A 21,256-nucleotide genomic window follows, 5' to 3' on the forward strand; every position below is an offset into this window, starting at 1 on the left:
TTATCTTTTTTATTATTTCTTTCCCTTTTTTTTCTTTTTTTTTCCTTTTTTCTTTTCTTTTTTTTTTTCCTTCTTCTTTTTTTTTTTTCCTTTTTTCTTTTCTTTTTTTTTTCCTTCTTTTTTTTTTCCTTTTTTCTATTCCTTTTTTTCCTTCTTTTTCTTTTCCTTTTTTTTTCCTTCTTTTTTTCCTTCCTTTTCCTTTCCCCCGTGACCGTGAGACTGAGAGAGATTTGAAGGCAAAAGAAAAATAAAAGAAAGTGAGAGCTAGATGACAAAAGAATCTAGGAAGAAAGAAAGATTTAATACTTGAAAAAGCTTTGCTTGACCTTTCTTATCAGTCTTGTCTAGGGATGTGTAATTGAGGAGATAAAAATACACGCTTTGGCCTTTGGGTTCCTCAGCTTTCTGTTTCTTTTATTATCCATCGATTTATATATCCAAGTTGTTTGGCCGTGAGTCACTGAGTCTCCAACTCTCCATCTCCAGTTTTTTTTTTCTTTATCGCCCCTCTGCCACCGCCGGCCTCAACCCACCATGTCGCCCCTCTGCCACCGCCGGCCCCATCTTTCTCCCCCCTGCCGCCGCCCCCTTTTTCTCCGTCGATCTCTGCTCTGCTGCCCCCTGCCGCGCCCTCAACCCACCCTCATCTCCCCCATGCCGCCCCTCTGCCATCGACGGCCCCATCTTTCTCCCCCCTGCCGCCGCCCCTTTTTTCTTCGTCGATCTCCGCGATTCTCCTCTAAACAGCCATGTAAGTGTCTGTTTTTTTTTAATGTTTGAGGCTTTGAGCGTTTACATGTTTTTTGGGCGAAGAGACAGAGTTCTAAGGCAATCGGGGGCTGAGTTTGTGTCACCGTCGAAAATTTCGCCGAAATTTCGAGAATTTTGGCGAAATTATCACGAAAACTTAACAAATGTTCGTTTCGATTTCGACGTCCCAAAAAATCGAAATTTTCGGCGAAATTTTGCCGAAAATTTCGAAATTTAATACCTTGGCGTTGCCTCATCTCTAGTGGTTAGTTGAGAATGGACTCTAGGCCTGGGAAGTCCCAAATTTATCTATTTTGCTGGCAGATTCCAACCTCATCATTTTTGTCCTCTGCAACATCCTTGTATAATTTGCTAGCTTTGATTAATTAAAGCTTTGCTTTGAGTTTGATCAGAGTTTATATCAACTGGGGATTTAGCTTTTCATACATACATATGGCCAATGACTTGATGCGCATGATTTATTTTCATCCAAAAGCCTATTTGCTCACACTTGTTGTTATCATTGTCACTGCAAATCAAGAAGCAAAGAGTGGAATCAAGAATGACCTTCACAAGTAGTGATACTTTTTGGATAGAATCATCCTCACTCAAATTACCACTAATAGGTTGGCTTTTGAGGATATGTGCATTTTGAGACAATATTTTAAGTTTGAGGAAATTACAGATTTAGTCCAGTTATTTTATACCTAGTTCAATTTTGGTCCACAATTTTTTTTAAGTTATGTTTTGGTCCACTAATTGTTCTACTTGTTCAATAAAGGTCTAAATTTGTTTTTTCAAATTTGATCTGCCTTTTACCTTATCAAATCTCACCCAAATTCAGCAAACATATACTTGTATTAAAGCTATGCATTTCTTCTTTACAACCATATAAAGATCATTCAAATTAGAGTTCTAAAACTCAAGATAATTGACCCCAAAATAGGGTACCCAAAACTGCTAATTTTTCAAACTTCACCCAATCTCAATTCTGTTCAAATTTGATCTGCCTTTTACCTTATCAAATCTCACCCAAATTCAGCAAACATATACTTGTATTAAAGCTATGCATTTCTTCTTTACAACCATATAAAGATCATTCAAATTAGAGTTCTAAAACTCAAGATAATTGACCCCAAAATAGGGTACCCAAAACTGTTAATTTTTCAAACTTCACCCAATCTCAATTCTGTTAGATTCTAATACTTCAAATTTGTTTTTATGACTAAAAAATGATGAAATATAACTTATACTTCAATTATAATTGAAGAAAACACAACCCAAAGGATTTAAAGTCACAAATCTGGATCTTTATTGAATAAATGAAACAATTAGTGGACCAAAATAGAACTTAAAAAAGATCGTTGATCAAAATTGAACTAGGTATAAAATAGGAAAAATTATATCAAAAGGACTAATAATATACCCCATTTTTTAGTTAAGGACTCGCATTTCACTTTGATTAAATTAAGGACTAGTATTAACCAAGTATTTCAATTAAGGATATTTTGTCACTTCCGTTAGAATTTCCGTTAAAAACTAATCATATGACCTGCACATGACCAGTTTGCAAGGGCAAAAAAGTATTTTCAAATTATTTTTTTATTAAATGTATAAATAATTAATAATTAAATAAAAAATGAAAAAACTGAAAAAACAAAAACAAAAAAAACAACCCAGTCAGCCACCACCGACCGCCCACACCATCTTTTCCCAGATAGCAACTCTGGCCAATCCTCCCTTCCTCTCCATTTCCCTCTCTCCTCTCTCATTTCTCTCTGCTCACTATCACTGTCTCTTCGATCAGGAGCTGAGGCTCGGGTGGGGGGCGTCGCTGGCGAAAGGGAGGGGGATCGATCATCACCGGCCGGAGTGGGGATGGGGTCTTGGTGAGGCTCGGGTGTGGGGTGTGCTGAGCTTGGGCTGGGCGGGTCGAGGCAAGGTTGGGGCTGAGTGAGTCATGGTAGGGCTAGGTTAGGCGGACCGGGGAGGGGATGGGGCTGAGGCTAGATTAGGAGGGGGAAGTCTACCCACCCCTCTTTCTCAGCAGGGAAGATTCGGAAGTAGAGGGAGAAAAAAAATGAAAGGGACAAAAGAGAGAGAGAGAGAGAGAGAAAAAAAAAAAAAAAAAAAAAAAAGGGTGGGTGGTGGCTGGTCAGTGGTGGTGGGGTCGAAGGGAGGGGATGAGTGAGGGGAGGGGGAGTGGGGAGTGGCTGGGTTGCTGCCTTGCTGGGCTCTTAGTTTTTTTTTTTTTTTTTTTTTTTTTCAATTTTTCATTTTTCATTTAATTATTAATTATTTATACATTCAATAATAAAAAAAAAATTAAAATACTTTCTTTCCCTTGCAAACTGGTCATGTGCAGGTCACATGATTAGTTTTTAACGGAAATACTAACGAAAGTGACAGAATATCCTTAATTGAAATACTTGGTTAATACTAATCCTTAATTGAGTCAAAATGAAATGCGAGTCCTTAACTAAAAATTAGGGTATATTATTAGTCATTTTGATATAATTTTTCTTATAAAATAAGTAGACCAAATCTGTAGTTTCCTCTTTAAGTTTCTAGTAGTACATGTACTATCTAGAAACAATGTCTATATTATTAAATGACATTTCATTATATGTATTAGAATTTCATTACTATATAATTATTCTTTTGTTGTAATGGTGGAAAACCTTGAACAATTTGGTTTCCTTTAATGTGAATTCTAATTTGGTATTGTCATTCTTATTGGTTTAACTTTAGATTGCCATAATACATGCATTTGATAAAAATTGATTAGTATTATCATTATTTTTTTCAAATACACCCAATATCATGGCATCCCTGTAAAGTCACCAAAAGCAATGACATTTCAAACATGGCAGAATTAGATGATTTAGGTCATCTAATGTTAAAATTTTTCAATGGCAATGTAAACAATGCCATAGAAAGGATTTTCATGACGTTTAACACACGTCATTGAAACGCTTTAACATGGCATTTTTCAAGTGTCATTGTAGGCCCAATCCTTTCAATGGCGTTTGAATCATGCTATGTAAACACAATTAGATGACAGCTACTGAAAGTCATCTAAAGTTAGCCATTTTAAATGACATTGAAATAACACCATGGAAAGGTTTTGCATGACACTGCTCAAACGCCATATAAATTGTACCCTTTCAATGGCGTTGAGCCATGCCATGTAAATTATTTAGATGACATGTACTGAAAGTCATTAAAAGTTAACCATTTTCAATGACAATTCATTAACGTCATGGAAAGAATTTACATGACACGAATCAAACGCCATAACAAGTGTGGAAGGATGACAATTTTTCAACGTCATAGAAATTGTTTAAAATAGCGTTTTTCAGGTGTCGTAGTAGGGCCACCCTTTCCATGGCACCGGTATCTAGGACGTGGTTCGCGGCGCCTAGAAAACGCCATGAAAACCCTTCCATGACGTTAAAACGTTGTGGAAAGAGTTTTTTGTTGTAGTGAATTGAAGCATGCAATCATCAGGGGAAGATCCTTGTCAGGGGGAGCATCAAGAAGTATACTATTATGGATATATGTGTGTTGTATTTTTTTTCCTTCGATTAGGTTTTTGTCCCACCGAATTTTTCTTAACAAGGTTTTAACGAGGCAACATAAGCTCATCCAACACCATATCAATGATTCATGATGTTTTACTTTTTTTCCTTCGCTTTGGTTTTTTCCCACTGGGCTTTCTAAGCAAAGATTTAATGAGGCAACTATCATTGATTGGTGGACATATAGGAAGGAGTGTTATAAATATATGGATTAATATGGATGACCATCATAATGTCCATAAGTTACACATTTGAATGATTTGTAACATATGCTCTAATGATCACATTTAGTGATTTGTAACTTATGATTTATGGGCATTAGATCATTAACTGTTTCTATCATTTGTAAGCCTATAAATAAACAGTCTAATGAGAAGAATAGAACTCTGAATTCTCTCTACTCTCTCTTATGCTCTGTCCATCTTTTATGTTTTGTTGTTATTTTCTTTTATTTAATATCTTGGTGTATCAGAGAGGAGGAGGCTCTATCACAAATATTTAGAAAAGACCCAATTCCATGACCTGTACCATGTTGATAACCGAGACCACCCTTCCACAAAAAAACTTGAGCAAGAGTATCAATGGCATGGCCATTCATTTCACTAGGAAGAATCTTTATCTCCTTTAAAGAGATCGATCAAGACAAAATATTCCACACCATATGCATGCAATGAGACATGAATACCCAACATACCACTCTTGGACGATGTGCTATACAATTGGTCAAATATATAGAATGCAACATTACAACTCATGCCAACATGAAAGAGTGCTCTTTAATAAACCGAAGGTCATTTTAAATAAAAACAAACAAATAATTAAATGGATGGATGAAAATATGTTGATTTTATGGTTTGAAGTGCTAATGAAATGAAATTATCAGATGAAGAATGCAAATAAGATTGAATTACAGGAATGAAAATACAAATTGGCGCAACAAAAAATGTTTTTCCTCCTTTAATTATAAAAGAGCTGCAGCACATGATTAAAAAGAGCAGTACTAGTGGAATCTTTTTTGTGAAAGTGTACTAGTGGAATCCAGATCTAAAACATTAAAAAAAAAAAAAAATCCAAAGCTAACATATATATATATATTTTTTATTTGAGAGAGATCGAGAACTCTTTATTTTTTGTTGGTAGGAACTAGGAAGGGATCGAGAACTCTCAAATAACGGACGAATGCCTATGGCTATTAGGGCTTGTTTGGAGTGCTTTCAATACTCAAAAATGCTTTTTTATTTTTTATTTTTATTTTTATTTTTTTTAATATGTTTGGCAAAATAATATAAAGCGCTTTTAGGTGCTTCTTCAGGAAACGCTTCCAAGTACAGTCACAAGAAACACTTGGATTTTTTTCAACAAAATTTTGGGCTTATTTGTGAGTGCTTATGTAGGAAGTGTTTTTTCTCAGTATTGTTTTCACTAGAAGCGTTTATGTTAGAAATTCATAGATTTTTTTGAAAATAATTATAGTTCTTTTTGTTAATATATTTGGAAGCGCTTCATACGGAAGCACCTACCAGGTGAAGGCTTCACCCGAAAGCGCTTCCAAGTGCTTTTAGAATCCAAAAACGCTTCTTATTTTTTTTTTGCCAAACATAAGCAAATCGTTTTTGACTATTTGAAAGCGTTTTTAAACCTTCTAAAAGCACTGCCAAACAAGCCTAGTCTTTCTAACAAAAGTGCCTCCTACATAAACATTCCCAAACAAGTCCTTAGTCTCTTTTTAAATTATTTTTATCAAGAATGCCTAATAGACAGTTGCCAAATCTGCCAAATCTGCCAAGAAAAATGATTGAAAGAGGAAAGGGCAGAGTAGATAACAACTAGATCATTTTAGGCACTTTCATAACTTGGACGAAATCAAAGTCTACTCTTTTTTTTTTTTTTTGGTAAATTACAATTTAATACCTCAATTTTACCTCGGATTTCAAGTTAGTACCTCAAGTTTAAAAAGTTGCAATTTCATGCCTCAACTTTCATTTTGTTTCAAGTTAATTCCTCCGTTAGTCTAGCCGTCAAAAAGACCGTTATCTGATGATGTGGCACACCACTAAAAGATTTTATTTCAATTTAGTACCTCAACTTTATCATATTTTTCAAGTTCATACCTCAAGTTCAAAAACTTGCAAATAAATAAATGTTTTCCAGTTTTTATCTCAACTTCACCCCAGTTTTTTATCCATCAAATCTCTACCAAAATTATCAATCTTATACTTATTTTGAAGCTATGAATTTCCTCTTTACAACCATATAAAAATCATGCAAAAAGGAGTTATGAAACCCAAGATAATTGGTCACAAAGTAGGCTACCCGAAAGTGCCAAATTTTCCAAACAAATTGACAATTTCGGGTAGCCTAATTTGTGACTACTTCTTTCGCGTTTCATAGCTCCTTTTCGAATTATTTCTATATGGTTATAAAGAGGAGATTCATAGCTTCAAAATAAGAATAAAATTGTTGATTTTTGTGAAGATTTGATGGGTCAAAAATTGGGGTGAAGTTAAGATAAAACTGGAAAACATTTATTTATTTGCAAGTTTTTTAACTTGAGGTATGAACTTAAAAAACATGTAAAGTTGAGGTACTAAATTGAAATGAAGTCTTTTAGTGGTGTGTCACGTCATCAGATAACAGCTTTTTTGACGACCAGACTAACGGAGGTATTAACTTGAAACAAAATGAAAATTGAGGCATTAAATTGCAATTTTTTGAACTTGAGGTATTAACTTGAAATCCGAGATAAAGTTGAGGTATTAAATTGTAATTTATCTTTTTTTTTTTTATGGTCTGAAACAAGGAGTTAAATTTCGAAATTTTCGGCGAAATTTCGCCGAAAATTTCGTTTTTGGGAGGTATGGAAATTTTAACACTTTTTCGTCAATATTTCGCCGAAATTTTTGAAATTTCAAAAATTTCGGCGAAATTTACCGAAATGTTCGAAATTTCGCTCTATCTTCTCTAACAATTTCTCCTTCTCTGTCTTCTCCAATAGTTTCTCCTTCTCTGTCTGCACTCTTCGCAAGAGAGGGAGATCCCAGCCAACTCTAGCCAGATCTCAACGGCCCAAGAGAGGGAGATCCCGGGCAGATCTCGGTGGCCCAAGAGGGGAGAAGAAATTGAGAAGGAGAGGAGGAAGAGATCGGAGAGGAGAAGAGGAAGAGAGAGAAAGGAGAAGGAGGAAAAGATTTATGCACCTGGACTGATAGCCTGGTACTTGGGAAAGAGAAATGAGAGGAAAGAAGTGTCTCTGCCATGGGAAGGAAAAGGTGAGGAAAAGGAAGAAAGGAGAAGGACCGAAGGAAAGAGAAAGAAAAAAAAAATTTCACTCACCAAACAATATTCAAGTCAGCTAGCTAGCTGTCCACCTCTATAAGGCTATGACCCATCACCCATGTAGTCTACTGCCTTTATGAGGCTATGACCCATGTAGCCTACTGCCTTTATAAAAAAAAAAAACAGGGGGGGGGGGGAAAAGAAAAAGAAAAAATGACTAGCACATTCATCCACATGATCGACTCGTGTTGAAAGTCCTCCTCCTAAGGTGCACAAGTGTTTTCAATAATTGAATTAATGATGCTTTGTGGTGGGTATCGAGTTTGGATCTTTTAGATTTCTATTGATTTTTTCTTTAATGTAAAATCTTAAACTTTATTAAATTCTGTTTAATTGCATTACAGGTACTCCTAATAAAAATATGGCTTCTACTATTTTTATTATCATTAATACTAAGGATTTCTAGCACTACTCTTTTACAATTCATGATGCAAATAGAAAATCATTTGTAGTTTATGTGAATATGGGTTGGAAATACAATTTCAGTTATTGAATGTTGTCAAGAAAATTAGATAATTCTCAAATTGTTGTTGTTGGTCAACAAATTAATGATTCTAAAATTAGAGTAAAAGCTTTCCTTATTCCATGTTTCACAAGGTCAGTCTTGATTTTTTGGAGTTGAATATTATTTAACAGGTAGATGTAGCTTTTATTTCTTTTTTTGGGGGTAGGCCAACGCACAGCTAAGATTCAAGTACTTAATAGATACTATTATCATGTGAAGATAAACAAAAAAGGTACTGTGTCATGTACTTAATGGATACTATTATCATGTGAAGAGAAACAAAAAAGGGTAAAAAAAAAAAAAAAAGTTAAAGGTTGATTGGAGTTTGGGGTTTTTAGGCAATTAAAAAGATAAAAAAGAGTTTGAAGTTTCGTTTAGTTGTTTTTAAACCTTAAACTCTAATATATTTTTATATAAAAAATAATAAAAAATACCTTAAGAGGCCTAAACTCTAATATCTTATATTATATCATAAACATATATAGTATAGATTATAGAGTATAAAAAATATACTAATTTCATTTATTCATTATACTAAGTTTATTTAACAGTATTTACCTCCAACGCACATTATATTTATCTTAGATAACATAAAACATACTATATAATTAGGTTTCTCCAATGTTTTTTATCAATATAGTAGATAATATGTTAAATAAACATATGGTAAAATTTCATTCAAAATTTCTGTATTTTGATAATAATTTTCATCGTTTCCGTCGAATTTTTGTCGAAATTTAAAAATCTTCGAAATTTCCATCGAAATTTTCTTAAAACCCGAAATTTTATTCCTTGGTCTGAAACCAAAGTTTCTTTAATTTGGATTTTTATAATTTAAAATATATTTCTCTGTGGACCTTATCACAATATCACTTTTGCATTATCCTAAGAACTAATAAAGTAAAAAACGTACTGATCAAAACACATTTCGAGGAACTTAGGAAGTGTGAGATTATTAGAGAAGAAAATGGAAGAGCTGAAGCCAACCCCTGCAAACTCCTCTCCTCTAACCCCCATCGGCTTCCTACAAAGAGCCGCCACAGTCTACGGTGACTGCCCTTCTGTTGTTTACGAAAACACTACCTACACGTGGACGCAGACCCACCGTCGATGCCTCCGCGTCGCTTCCTCCATCTCATCTCTCGGCATCAAGAGGGGCCACGTGGTGTCTGTTCTCGCCCCCAACATCCCCGCCATGTACGAACTCCACTTCGCCGTCCCCATGTCCGGTGCCATTCTCAACACCATCAACACCCGCCTCGACACCCGCACCGTCTCCGTGCTCCTGCGCCACAGCGAATCAAAACTCGTCTTCGTTGACCACCTGTCACACGCTCTCATCCTCGAAGCCATCTCTCTCTTCCCCCCCAACACCCCAACCCCTCTCCTCGTCCTCATCGCCGACGATGCAGCTGCACCTACAGCACCATCATCGCCTGATTTTGTTTGCAGGTACGAGCAAATGGTGGAGACAGGCGATCCAGACTTCAAGTGGGTCCTACCAGAGAACGAGTGGGAACCAATGGTATTAAACTACACTTCCGGAACGACGTCATCTCCGAAGGGGGTGGTTCACTGCCACAGAGGGATTTTCATCGTCACCCTCAATTCTCTGATCGACTGGGCCGTACCCAAACAGCCAGTCTACTTGTGGACCCTGCCTATGTTCCACGCCAACGGGTGGTGCTTTCCGTGGGGGATCGCGGCCTTGGGTGGGACCAACATCTGCCTCCGCAAATTCGACGCGCAAATCATCCACAACTTGATCACAAAACACCATGTTACCCACATGTGCGGAGCCCCTGTAGTCCTCAACATGCTGACCAATTCACCCACCAACGAACCGCTCAAGAACTCGGTTCACATCCTGACGGCCGGAGCTCCGCCGCCCGCGGCGGTTCTGTTGCGGACCGAGTCGCTGGGCTTCGTGGTGAGTCACGGGTACGGGTTGACCGAAACGGCGGGGCTGGTGGTGTCGTGCGCGTGGAAGCCGGAGTGGAACCGGTTGCCGGCGGCGGAGAGGGCAAGGCTGAAGGCGAGGCAAGGGGTGAGGACGGTGGCGATGACACAGATCGATGTGGTGGACCCGGAGTCAGGAGTCGGCGTGAAACGCGATGGGTCGTCATTGGGTGAGGTGGTTTTGAGAGGTGGGTGTGTGATGCTTGGGTATCTAAAGGACCCAGAAAGCACAGCGAAATGTCTGAGACAAAATGGGTGGTTTTATACGGGGGATGTGGGGGTAATGCACGAAGATGGGTATCTTGAGATCAAGGATCGATCCAAGGATGTGATTATAAGTGGGGGAGAGAATTTGAGCAGCGTGGAGGTTGAGTCGGTGCTGTATACCCACCCGGCAATCAATGAAGCGGCTGTGGTGGCCCGACCCGATGAGTTTTGGGGGGAGACGCCGTGTGCGTTTGTGAGCTTGAAAGAGGGATTGTCTACGAAGAAGCCGACGGAGAAGGATGTGATGGAGTATTGCAGGGAAAAGCTGCCGCACTTCATGGTGCCCAAGACGGTGGTGTTTAAGGAGGAGCTACCCAAGACTTCCACCGGGAAGATTCAGAAGTTTCTGCTCAGGGAGATTGCCAAAGGTTTGGGTGAGTCCAGGCTGAGTCGGATGTAAAATTTACATCTAGTGGTCAGTCAAATTAATTAATTAGGGATAGTAAGAAAAAAATATTAAGAAAAAATAAGACTTGCTGGAGGTAGGGAGCCAGAGAGTCGTAGCATATACAGTGCGTTTACTTGGATGCCTTCATTTCTCAATGGCCATTGGATGCCGTGTAATACTAAAATAATTGATGGGGACATGCATATCTTTTCTAAGTGATATAATATTTTTTTTTGGTATTAGGGCGGGCCTAAGTGATATAATATTAGTTGCGTACACCTTGAATAATTTAAAAGTTATTGGGACGCATGTGCCATTAAATATAAAAAGAAAATTTAATCAGCAGGGCCATTTATACAGGAATGTTAACCAGAAATACTTTCATACAATTAAATGCCCATATTGTCCATGTATTTTTGGTTTTTAACCAAAGGAGATATGGACTTGTTGAACCGTAAAAAAATTCAAAAAAAATACAAAGGTTGAGGTTGAGATAAGATCCCCATATGCCATGTGCCACATTAATTTCAAATGAAAACAAATTGAAAAGTGAGATAATGTGGATTTATCTGAAAGCTTAATTATCTCTTATCTGATGAGTTTAAATTTAAATGGAGAGAGTTATCTCATCTCCATCTGATCTCATCACTTGGACTTCCCATGGACTCTATAAATAGAGCATAAGGGATTCAGAAAAAAGGAGAGGAGAGAAAGAGGAGGAAGGACACCGAAAGGCTGCAGGAAGAAGAGGAATGTGCGTCTGCCATCACCAAAGCTTTGCTAGTTAGGTAGACGACACTTCCTTTAATTTTTGTTCCTTTCAGTTTTCTCCAATTGGTTTCGGCTGAAACCACAAAAGCTTAATTTCATTTTCTCTTAATTGGTTTCGGCTGAAACCACGAGAGTTCATAAAAGGATTCGGCTGAATCCATCCTCTTCCAATCGGTTTTGGCTAAAACCACAAAAATTCATCAAAGGATTCGGCTGAATCCATATCCAATTTGGTTTCGGCTGAAACCATAAAGGATTCTGCTGAATCCAAATATCTTAAGCACCAAATAGAGTCAGCCGAAGCCATGGTGTGTTGGGTTTCAAAAGGAAAATAAAATGATGCTGCACTTTGCCAGCAAAAGCCAAATGTGCTTCTCCACCAAAAGAAAAGGAAGAAACAAAACAATCTTGCTGCACCAAGCCTCACGCATGTAGCAAGCCTCCGTCCTTTTGTATCAAACTTATGAAATAAAGAGAGGATAAAGAGAAGAGGGAAACCAATAAAAAATATGGGACTAAATTCCAGACTTGCAGAGAAGTCGGCACAAGTTGCATCTGGAAGCAAAGATGATCGTGGCCCATCAAAGTGAAGCTCTCAAGTCTTGAAGCTTCAGGATAAAGGAAAGAGCTATGAAATGCAGCCTCCTAAGTTTGATGTTTTTCAAGTACTCTTTTATTCTTGTTGGCACTAATTCAGAGGAAATGAAAAAATAGTGTTTGACTACCCATTGCAATGGACAGTAGCCAAAAGCTTTGAAAGGACCAAACTTTCAGTCCATGATAAAGAAGAAGTGGAGAGAACAAAGGACAACGGATGGTCTATGCAAGGTTCCCAAGCTTGCCCCACCTAAACAAGTGGCCTAGCAAATAAAAAGGCAGTAGACTTGTATTGGTTTCACTCCACTAGGCCTCTTGATTACAAACGTGGAGGCCATTCCAAAACCCATTAATATTTGAAATGCTATAAATGTCTAGCATTTCTTTTAATGGGGCAAAAGTTATCACCTGAAATCTTGTGGTCAATAAACCCGGCCTATGTCAAAGCTCCAGTAAACAATTTATTGGTGAAAATATTGACAGCGATAAAACCAATTGAGTTCCCAATTTACAAACCAATATATCAAATAACAAGTAATTGGTATAAAAATCAAACAAAGTCCAATGGACCTCTCCCTAAATTTTTATTGCCCATTAAAGAATAGGAAACGTATCAATTAATAAAGTAATTGATATAAAAATATTTGTGGGCATATAACCAAATTTATGTTAGCCCATTATAAAAAATGTGTCATTAAACAAATAAATGATACAAAAATATTAATGGGCACATTTTCCTCAAAATCCCAAATTCTTTAATTGGTACAAAACCAACATTCTCCAATCGGTATAAAACCAACTCTCTCAATCGGTACAAAACCGAAACCAAATTCAAACCCCAAATTTAAACTCTCAAATTGGTACAAAACCACCTTTCTCAAATGGTACAAAATCATCTCTCTTAAATTGGTACAAAACCAAATATCTCAAATCTAAATCCTAAACTCAACTCCAAAAATGGCACAAAGCCAATCAAGTCAAATTCTTTCACCGAACTACGTCCGGTTTGATCCCATCATGGGTACGTAGGCAATGTGAGTAAAATTCACACTCAACCTCATTCACAAAATTTTTCTAAATTCCCTTAGGAATTAATTCATATAAATTTCTTTGAATTAATTTCGCACCAAATCAAATCCACCCAAATCCTTCAGAAATTAGTTTTACACACAAAAGTTCCTGAATTAATTTCTCAAATCAAATCCAAGGGCTCTAAACCCTACCCAAATTACACAAATCATTTAAATGGGTCATCCACCCATTTAATTCTCAAAACCTCTGAACTACGTGTGGTTTGATCCTGCAGTGGGTACGTAGGCAACCTAAAATACGGGTGCAACCGCAATCACAAATAAATTTCATTTCAATAGGTCTTTTATCTATTGGAAATCTAAACACTCACAAAGTGATCCGTTGGTTTCATTGCATTTGGAATCAAAGGGTGTTCCCTTGAGTCAAGGGACTATAATTAAGAGATGTATTCCATCTTGAATGGGTCGTACCCAAAATAATAAAAACCCTTATTCCATAAATGAATTTGGGTGAAATTATGTTGGGTAATATTTATTATTTATTTACAAATTTTGTTCAACAGGACTATGGTGAGATCCAGCACTTGTCTTTTGTAAATTTGAAAATTTTGGATGTATTGCTCAGTTCGTTGCTTTAACTAGCCTTATTAATTAATTTTGGATGTATTGCTTAATGTTTGCACCCAAGGAGTAAAATTTTGAAATTTTAACACCATACCAAATTAATTTCGAAAAATTTCGTCGAAATTTCGCCGAAATTTTCCGAAATCTTCGAAATTTCGGCGAAATTTTCAATGTAGAAACCGGAGAGAGAGAGGGGAGGCTGAGACCGGAGGGAAAGAGGCAGAGCCGCCGCCGTCACCATCGCCGGAGGGAGAGGCAGAGCCGCGCGCGTCGTCGAAGGAGGGAGAGAAGAGATCCGGGGATGGAGAGAGGGAGATCGGGAAGGGAGAGGGAGAGGGAGCAAAGAGAAGAGAACATGGAGGAGGAGGGAGTGAGAGACTAGGAGAGAGAAAAAGAAGATGAGAATTGAAGAAGGAAAGAAAAAAAAAAGGAAGAGGTCTGGTTAGTCACGGGGGCAGGGGGAGGAAGAACTGAAGAAGGAAAGAAGAAGAAGAAAAAGAAGAAAAAGAAAAAGAAAAAAAAGAGAGAGGGAGGAGAGAGAAGAGAGAGAATGAGTGGGGTAGGGGGATAGGCGTGAATCACGGGGGAACTGGGAAGAAGAGGAAAAGGGAAAGAAAAAAAAAAGAAGAGAAAAAGAAAGGAAAAGGAAAAAAAAAAAAAAAGGAAAGAAAAAAAAAAGAAGAGAGAAAAAAAAAGGAAAGATTTTTTTTTTTTTTTTTTTTTTTTTAAGGTAGATTGAGATTTAGAGTCTTTAGGCAATTGGAAAGAAAAAAAAGGTTTAAAATTTTATTTGGGGTTTAATTTGGTCATTTTGATGTTTCGTTTAATTGTAAACATAAATTATAAAAAAGACATAATATGGTATATTAGTTAAAAAACTAAAAAAGACATAACACAGGCTACACAGCAAGTTAGTATTTGGATTTGAAGATTAATAAAATAATAGAGTTTACAATGGGGTACATAGGTCAGATTGAGCAAATGTGAGGTGTTATTTATATAATTATTAATTAGTGACCCATTTTTTTAACAGTATTTATCACCAGCGCGCATTATATTCATCTTATATTACATAAAACCTATTATATAATTTAGTTTTTTTCAATGTTTTTTATCAATACAGTAGATAATATGTTAAATAAGCATATAGTCAAGTTTCATTCAAAATTTCTGTGTTTTGATAGCAATTTCCGTCGTTTTTATCTAATTTTGTCGAAATCGAAATTTTAATCGAAATTTCCACGAAATTTTAATCGAAATTTCCACGAAAATTTCTATCGAAAATTTTCTCGAAACCGAAATTTTACTCCTTGTTTGTACCCATTTGTTCAAATAAGTCACGTGGCAAGGAAGAATGCTCAATTCAAGTGTAGCTCAAGCCCAAAGTCAAAAACCCAGGGCATGTTCGAGGCCCATTAGAGCTGCAAGCCCACAATGCCCAAGAAGCACAAAGAACTTGTCTAAATTTACATCTATTGGTCTGTCAAATCAATTAATTAGGGATAGTAAGAAAAAAATATTAAGAAAAAATAAGACATGCTAGAGACGGGGAGCCAGAGAATCGTAGCGTATGTAGTGCGTTTACTTGGATTGGATGCCTTCATTTCTCAATAAGCCATGGGATGCCGTGGAGTGGTAAAATGCATGCAATTTAATTATCAAAATAATTGATGGGGACATGCGTATCTCTTCTCGCATAAGGTTGAAGTGATATAATAAATTTTTTTGGTATATGCGTTTGATGTTCTAGATATGAAATTTCGATTTGGATTTGTTGTTCCAGATCTAAAATTTCGACCTAGTTTGTTGTTTCAGATCTGAAAGTTGATTGTCGACGACAAATGGTCGACACATGTTCAACAAATGGTCCTGCAGCCACTTTAAATGGTACTGTACTCAGTTTATCATATTCATCATATTCTATTTGTTTTTACATTTTTGTTAAAATCAATTTTTTGGTCGATAAAGTGTTGACATGTCGACCATGTGGTGACTAAAAGGGCATTTTTGTCTAAAAAATGGCCAAATAGTCAAAAAAAAGTAAGAGTTGTGAGTGGAAGGTGTAGGATTAAGTTGGACATTCCTTGTTCTTTTAGGAATCAGCAAGTCACTAACACTACTTAATTTATTGGACTGTTATCAGAAATACTTATCAGTATAGGACTAGAACACTTATACACTTGAAGGACTTGTACAATTATACAAGACAAAAGGATTAAGTAATTGACTCATATAGAGTCCCATAAGGATTGTAAACCCGAGAATACCTTTGTGGGAGGAACTTGGATTTTCAGGTGACTCTATATAAGCATGGTCCCTGGTCACACAGCAAGTAAGAAGTCTATTCATTATGCCCCATTGCGTGAGAGACTCTAGTTGTGCTGATTGGAAGGCTGCTGCTTACTTGTGTGCTTCAACCCATCTGCATCATGGCTTCACTAGGTCAGTAGTGTTTTCTGGTATTGGTACTGCAGTAATAATTGATTACTATGTTAAGCCTTGTGTTTTGTGTATTCTGTGGATGTAATTATACTTACATGTGGTATCAGAGCCACCATACACAATTTAAAGACCAAGATTCAGCATATATCGTTGTTCTCTGCTTTAATACCATATTACATGAATTTAGTTTCTTCACTAGAACTTTGGTTTTCTGGTTTATAGTTATTGTGATCTTTTAGGAATAACTCACATAAGAATAATTTTACTTGATCCTATGCAATACATGCTTTTTTATATCATGCTTACAGAGGTATTTTTTTTATGATCTTAAATATTAATTGCATGATTCTATAATTGTATCTTAAGTTTTCATATCAAATTTACATGTATTGAATTCATCTCTCAGTAATACACATGTTTTATTTGAGTCATGTATATGTTTTTTCTTTTTTTGCGCTATGCAATAATTCTATTATATTTTGCATAACTCATCATAAGAATTTTTGATCTGACTCTTGATCATAGTTCTCATGTTGTCAGAAATAACAAATACTTCTGCAACATGGAAACTATACTCAAGAAAACAGTTTTTAGCACAGATCAAATAATTATAATTCTGCAAATTTTTAGACATCAGTTGGCATCATCTAAGTTGGTATGCCATTTGATCACTCAAGGCCAGAATTGATTATGCCATGAGCTACTTATAAAATCAAGTTTTCTTTTGACTATTCTTACTGCTAACAAATTGCAGCAAAGAATACTCGAAACAAGTGATTTTATAACAAACTCATGACATAATGCAGACTATAAAAGATCCTTGCTACATGAACAACAAAATCGAGTCATACATCAAGGGTCTTATGCAGTATGGGGCATTTACAATATAGTTTTGTAATCAAATTTTAGTATGTTTTTTGATTGATTCAGTTTAAAATGCAGCATCTATGAGTTTTACTAGCATTGAACCCCTCAATGGTCACAATTTCAAGAAGTGGAGGCAGGACATCGAAATTGTGCTGGGACTCAATGATTTGGATTTGGCACTTAGGGAAGACAAACTAGCTGCACTAACTGCAACTGGTACTCAAGAAGAAAAAATCAAGTTTGAAAAATGGGAAAAGGAAAACAGAATGTCACTTTTGATCATGAAGAGGGCTATGGCTGAAATTGTCAAGGGAGGAATTGAGGATAATGAGAGTGCAAAAGCTTATCTTGAGGCTATCACTAATAAGTACAAAGAATCCAAAAAGGCAGAGCAAGCAACTTGATAGCTGCACTGACCACTAAGAAATTCGATGGGAAAGGCAGTGTAAGGGAATTTATCATGTCTTTAATTGATATTGCAGCAAAACTAAAGGCCCTGAAGATACCTATAGTTGATGAATTTGTTGTTCATTAAGTACTGTGTTCATTGCCAGATCAATATGAAATCTCATCATTATCTACAGTGCTCAAAAGGAGAAATGGACTCTTAATGAGCTGATAGGGATGTGTGTTCAGGAGGAAGAGAGATTTAAAAAGGGCAAGTCTGTAGCAGAAGTTAATTTCGTCCAACAAGGAACCAACAACTCTGGTAAGAAGGTTTACAAAAACAATAAGAAACATTTTTCTAAATCAAAAGGAATAACAAACCAAGGCAGCAGCTCCAAACCCACTTCAGATGGCCTTAAGGCAGTGAAAATAAATAAGTTTAAGTGTTTTCACTGCCATAAGGTTGGCCACTTTAAGAAAGAATGTGATAAGTGGAAGGCAGGGATGATTAAGAAAAGTAATCCTTACTGTTTTTACTTGGAAGTTAATCTTCACTACAAGAAAAACCTTAATATATATCAGTGATCAACCGATATCTATTTAGGTTTCCAACCGATATATTGAGTGCTGATATCTATTCTCCCATATTACATATCGGTTATACACTGATGTCTATACTATATTAGATATCGTATTTATTTGATAATCTGATATGATATACCACCATCGTTATCAGATATTAATCATTTCTGATATCTTAAAAACTGCATTCCGATATGTAAGATACTTATGATATCATTAGTAATTTTGAAACTGATATAAAAAATGTATTCAATATCGTCTTGGTACTTAAAATCAGATATAAAATGAGTATAACATATCGGTTTTGTAATTAAAATTGGATATAAATGGTGTATCACATATCGGTTTGGTACTTAGAATCTGATATAAAAGGTGTATAACATATCAGTTTTGTACTTAAAATATGATATAAAAGGTGTATAACATATCGGTTTTGTACTGAAAATCTGATATAAAAGGTGTATAACATATCGGTTTTGTACTTAAAATCGGATATAAAAGTATGTTTTAGATATCGGTTTTTTGTTTTTTAAATGATGTTGAAACTTCATTCTTTATCGTTGCATTTTTACATAATTTGATATGCAATAGGCTTCTGATATTGATAAAAATTAATTGGTAAATATGCATCCACACAACAATTACTAAGCTTCTAAAGTAATCCAACTTAAATTCTTCCATTCATATAAATGAATCCAACATCCAAACTCAGTAATGAAGTTAACAAAATAAGATTACAAATCTATATAAAACTATGGATAGCCCTCATCATGTATACCCCAAAATCACTATCCTATCTCCATAACCTTCACAAAATCCATCTCTAGGTAGCTAGATCCTAATTAAACACATGCCAACATGTACAAAAATAATGAAGGCATGACAGTGCAATTTAGCTAGGCCTAAATTCTGCCTATACTAAAGATTTGAATGTGAACTAGCTACTATATATCTTCATATCTACAACAAAATGCTCAAAAAGGTACAAAAAACATGCATGTTAGTCTAAATAAAATTCATGGAAACATAATCTCCCCATTCAACCCGGACTTCATTTATTTGTTCCTGTGTGTAACTGCTCCTCTTGTTCTTCAGGTGACTCCACTGAAAACAAAAAAGAAAAGTGCATTAATTAATAAGATTGCAGCAAGGATCCCAAAGTTGGAAGTTCTTCAAGATCTCTTGCTTCTGCAGTTCCTCACTAGTTGGAAGGCCCATCTGCTTCTGCCTCTGATCAAACTACAAGGAAAAACATACAGCCGCTTAGAAATGATGATGAACCAAAGCAAGCAGGCATCACATCCAGATGCAAATATATATTCACGGGGGATCAAAGGACAACACAAAAGGATGGGTTGCTAAGAGTAGCTTTCTTTCTTTTGGTCCAAGGTTGCTAAGAGTAACTACTTGGCATCATCAAAGAAAGTAAAATTTTCACAAGAAAGAAGTAGGAAATCAAGTAATGAATTACCATCATCTCTTCAACAGTCTGACGTGTTTCTAAATCCAGGTCAGATAATTTGCTGGGCTCAGGTTCAACCTTTTGGGTGTCTATTTCAAGATCACCTTTCACCAAAGATTTCCACCACTCCATTTGGTTGTGCTTGGTCAAAACAATAGAGACAGCAGTCTGATCCTCTGCAATGAGGATGGACATCATGAAATTCATATAGCTGATATGCTTAAAGCCATTGATTACAATAAAAATCAAAGAAAGGTGATGCATGCAATTAAGAGACACTATGCCCCTTCCACAACAAGTATGGAAAAAGAGTGAAACTCAAAAGAAAACGGAAAAACTTGAGGCAAAACCTGTATAGCAAACTTGACCACAATTCTAAATTTATAAAATTTTTGGCAGTAAGCGCACAGGGCACCTTTCGAATGATTTCACCATTTAACTTATGACTTCATTGGGGATTTAGGATAAGCAAAATTTCATTTAATTTGAGTTTATGCTCCAATGTACAGAAGTAAAATGAAATGTCGCAGTAGTGTGCATTAACATACCTATGCTCCAGTAACAGTCATCAGGCTTGATAGATTGAAATAGCTCCCCCTGCAAGTATTTAATGTACATTAGTAGAGACACACATAACCTAAAAGAAACAAACTGACCAAACAAAAGGCATTGGCAAACTGGGAAAAAAATTTCTCCACCATGAGAGTATGCACCCAAAAAATAATCTTAAAAAAAAAAAAAAAAAAAAAAAAACCCCAAAAAGTGAAACATTACACTCTGTTTTATTTTGTGTGCAATCAAGAGTTGCAAAAATTTCCTGGCCTAAAAAAAAAAAGAGTTGCAAAAATTTAAATTCCAATTGCACTATAAGCTTCACCTCCAGTCATATTGGAGACAAACCAAAAGAATTTGTTCCTCTATTGGACAATCCATAGAATGCTTGGCAAGGCATTGGATGGTGGGAGGAAATTTTGGGTTTCTTGGGTGAAAGGAATCTTGAGAAAAAAAAAAAAAAATAGAGATAGAGTGACATATAGATGCAGCTACATTCAAAAATGAGGAGTCAGGATTTAAAATTTCAAACTCATAAATCTCTTGCAATTAAGATTTTGATAGCATATAAGACAATTATTCAACCCTAAATGATTAAGCTGTACATTAGAAATAAAGTGAATAATCCAATAATGTATATCAAACTAGTAGTAAAAACCTTGTAAAAGACCTTATCACTGTCTAGTGTGAGGTTTATGGCATTCCCTTCTTATTGTGTGCACTGTAATTTCTTTAAGAAGTCAAAAGAATTGAATCTTTTCTCTCACTAACTAGGGTATGGGATAAAAAGAGGGACTTGGACATGAAAATGGGGCATAAAGGCAAATGCAAAAGCATGAAATTTGAGTCATCATGTGACTCCAATAAATTAAGATGCTGATGTCTTGCATGGGCCCTCCATGTGACTTTCCAAGCAGATAAACAGATTCCTAGAAATTAAAGAGAAAAGAAGGAACCACTTTATCTTTGTCTTCCCCATGAAAATTTGTATAGAGGAAGAGGAGACTTTGACAATTGAATACATGCCTGTTGTCCAAACAGGCAATAGCAAAGAACAATTCATGTGGACCACTACCAATCATCATATTAAAATTTGCCAGTACCAAAGTTGTAAATTACAAGTTTAGGTAAAAATTTTGAATTATCATGTGGGAA

At 36.0% G+C, this 21,256-nt stretch overlaps 1 protein-coding gene and 1 pseudogene across 1 annotated transcript; both read left to right on the forward strand.

Annotated features, from left to right (window-relative positions):
* The first annotated feature begins 9,064 nt into the window (after nucleotides 1-9,064).
* On the forward strand, nucleotides 9,065-11,176 carry LOC147286001 (2-methylpropanoate--CoA ligase CCL4 pseudogene; annotated as a pseudogene).
* Nucleotides 11,177-17,198: 6,022 nt separating this feature from the next.
* Nucleotides 17,199-17,522, forward strand: LOC147286002 (uncharacterized). Its single transcript, XM_086239361.1, has one exon. It carries the CDS (start codon nucleotides 17,199-17,201, stop codon nucleotides 17,520-17,522), a length of 324 nt encoding a protein of 107 aa, XP_086095487.1.
* The last annotated feature ends 3,734 nt before the right edge of the window (nucleotides 17,523-21,256 follow it).

The sequence above is a fragment of the Dryas octopetala genome, chromosome 4 (assembly GCF_963921425.1).
Source record: "Dryas octopetala chromosome 4, drDryOcto1.1, whole genome shotgun sequence".
NCBI classification, from domain to species: domain Eukaryota; kingdom Viridiplantae; phylum Streptophyta; class Magnoliopsida; order Rosales; family Rosaceae; genus Dryas; species Dryas octopetala.

Excerpts from the sequence above, each read along its gene's own strand:
- LOC147286002 (XM_086239361.1), top strand. The coding sequence starts at position 17,199 with ATGAGTTTTACTAGCATTGAACCCCTCAATGGTCACAATTTCAAGAAG.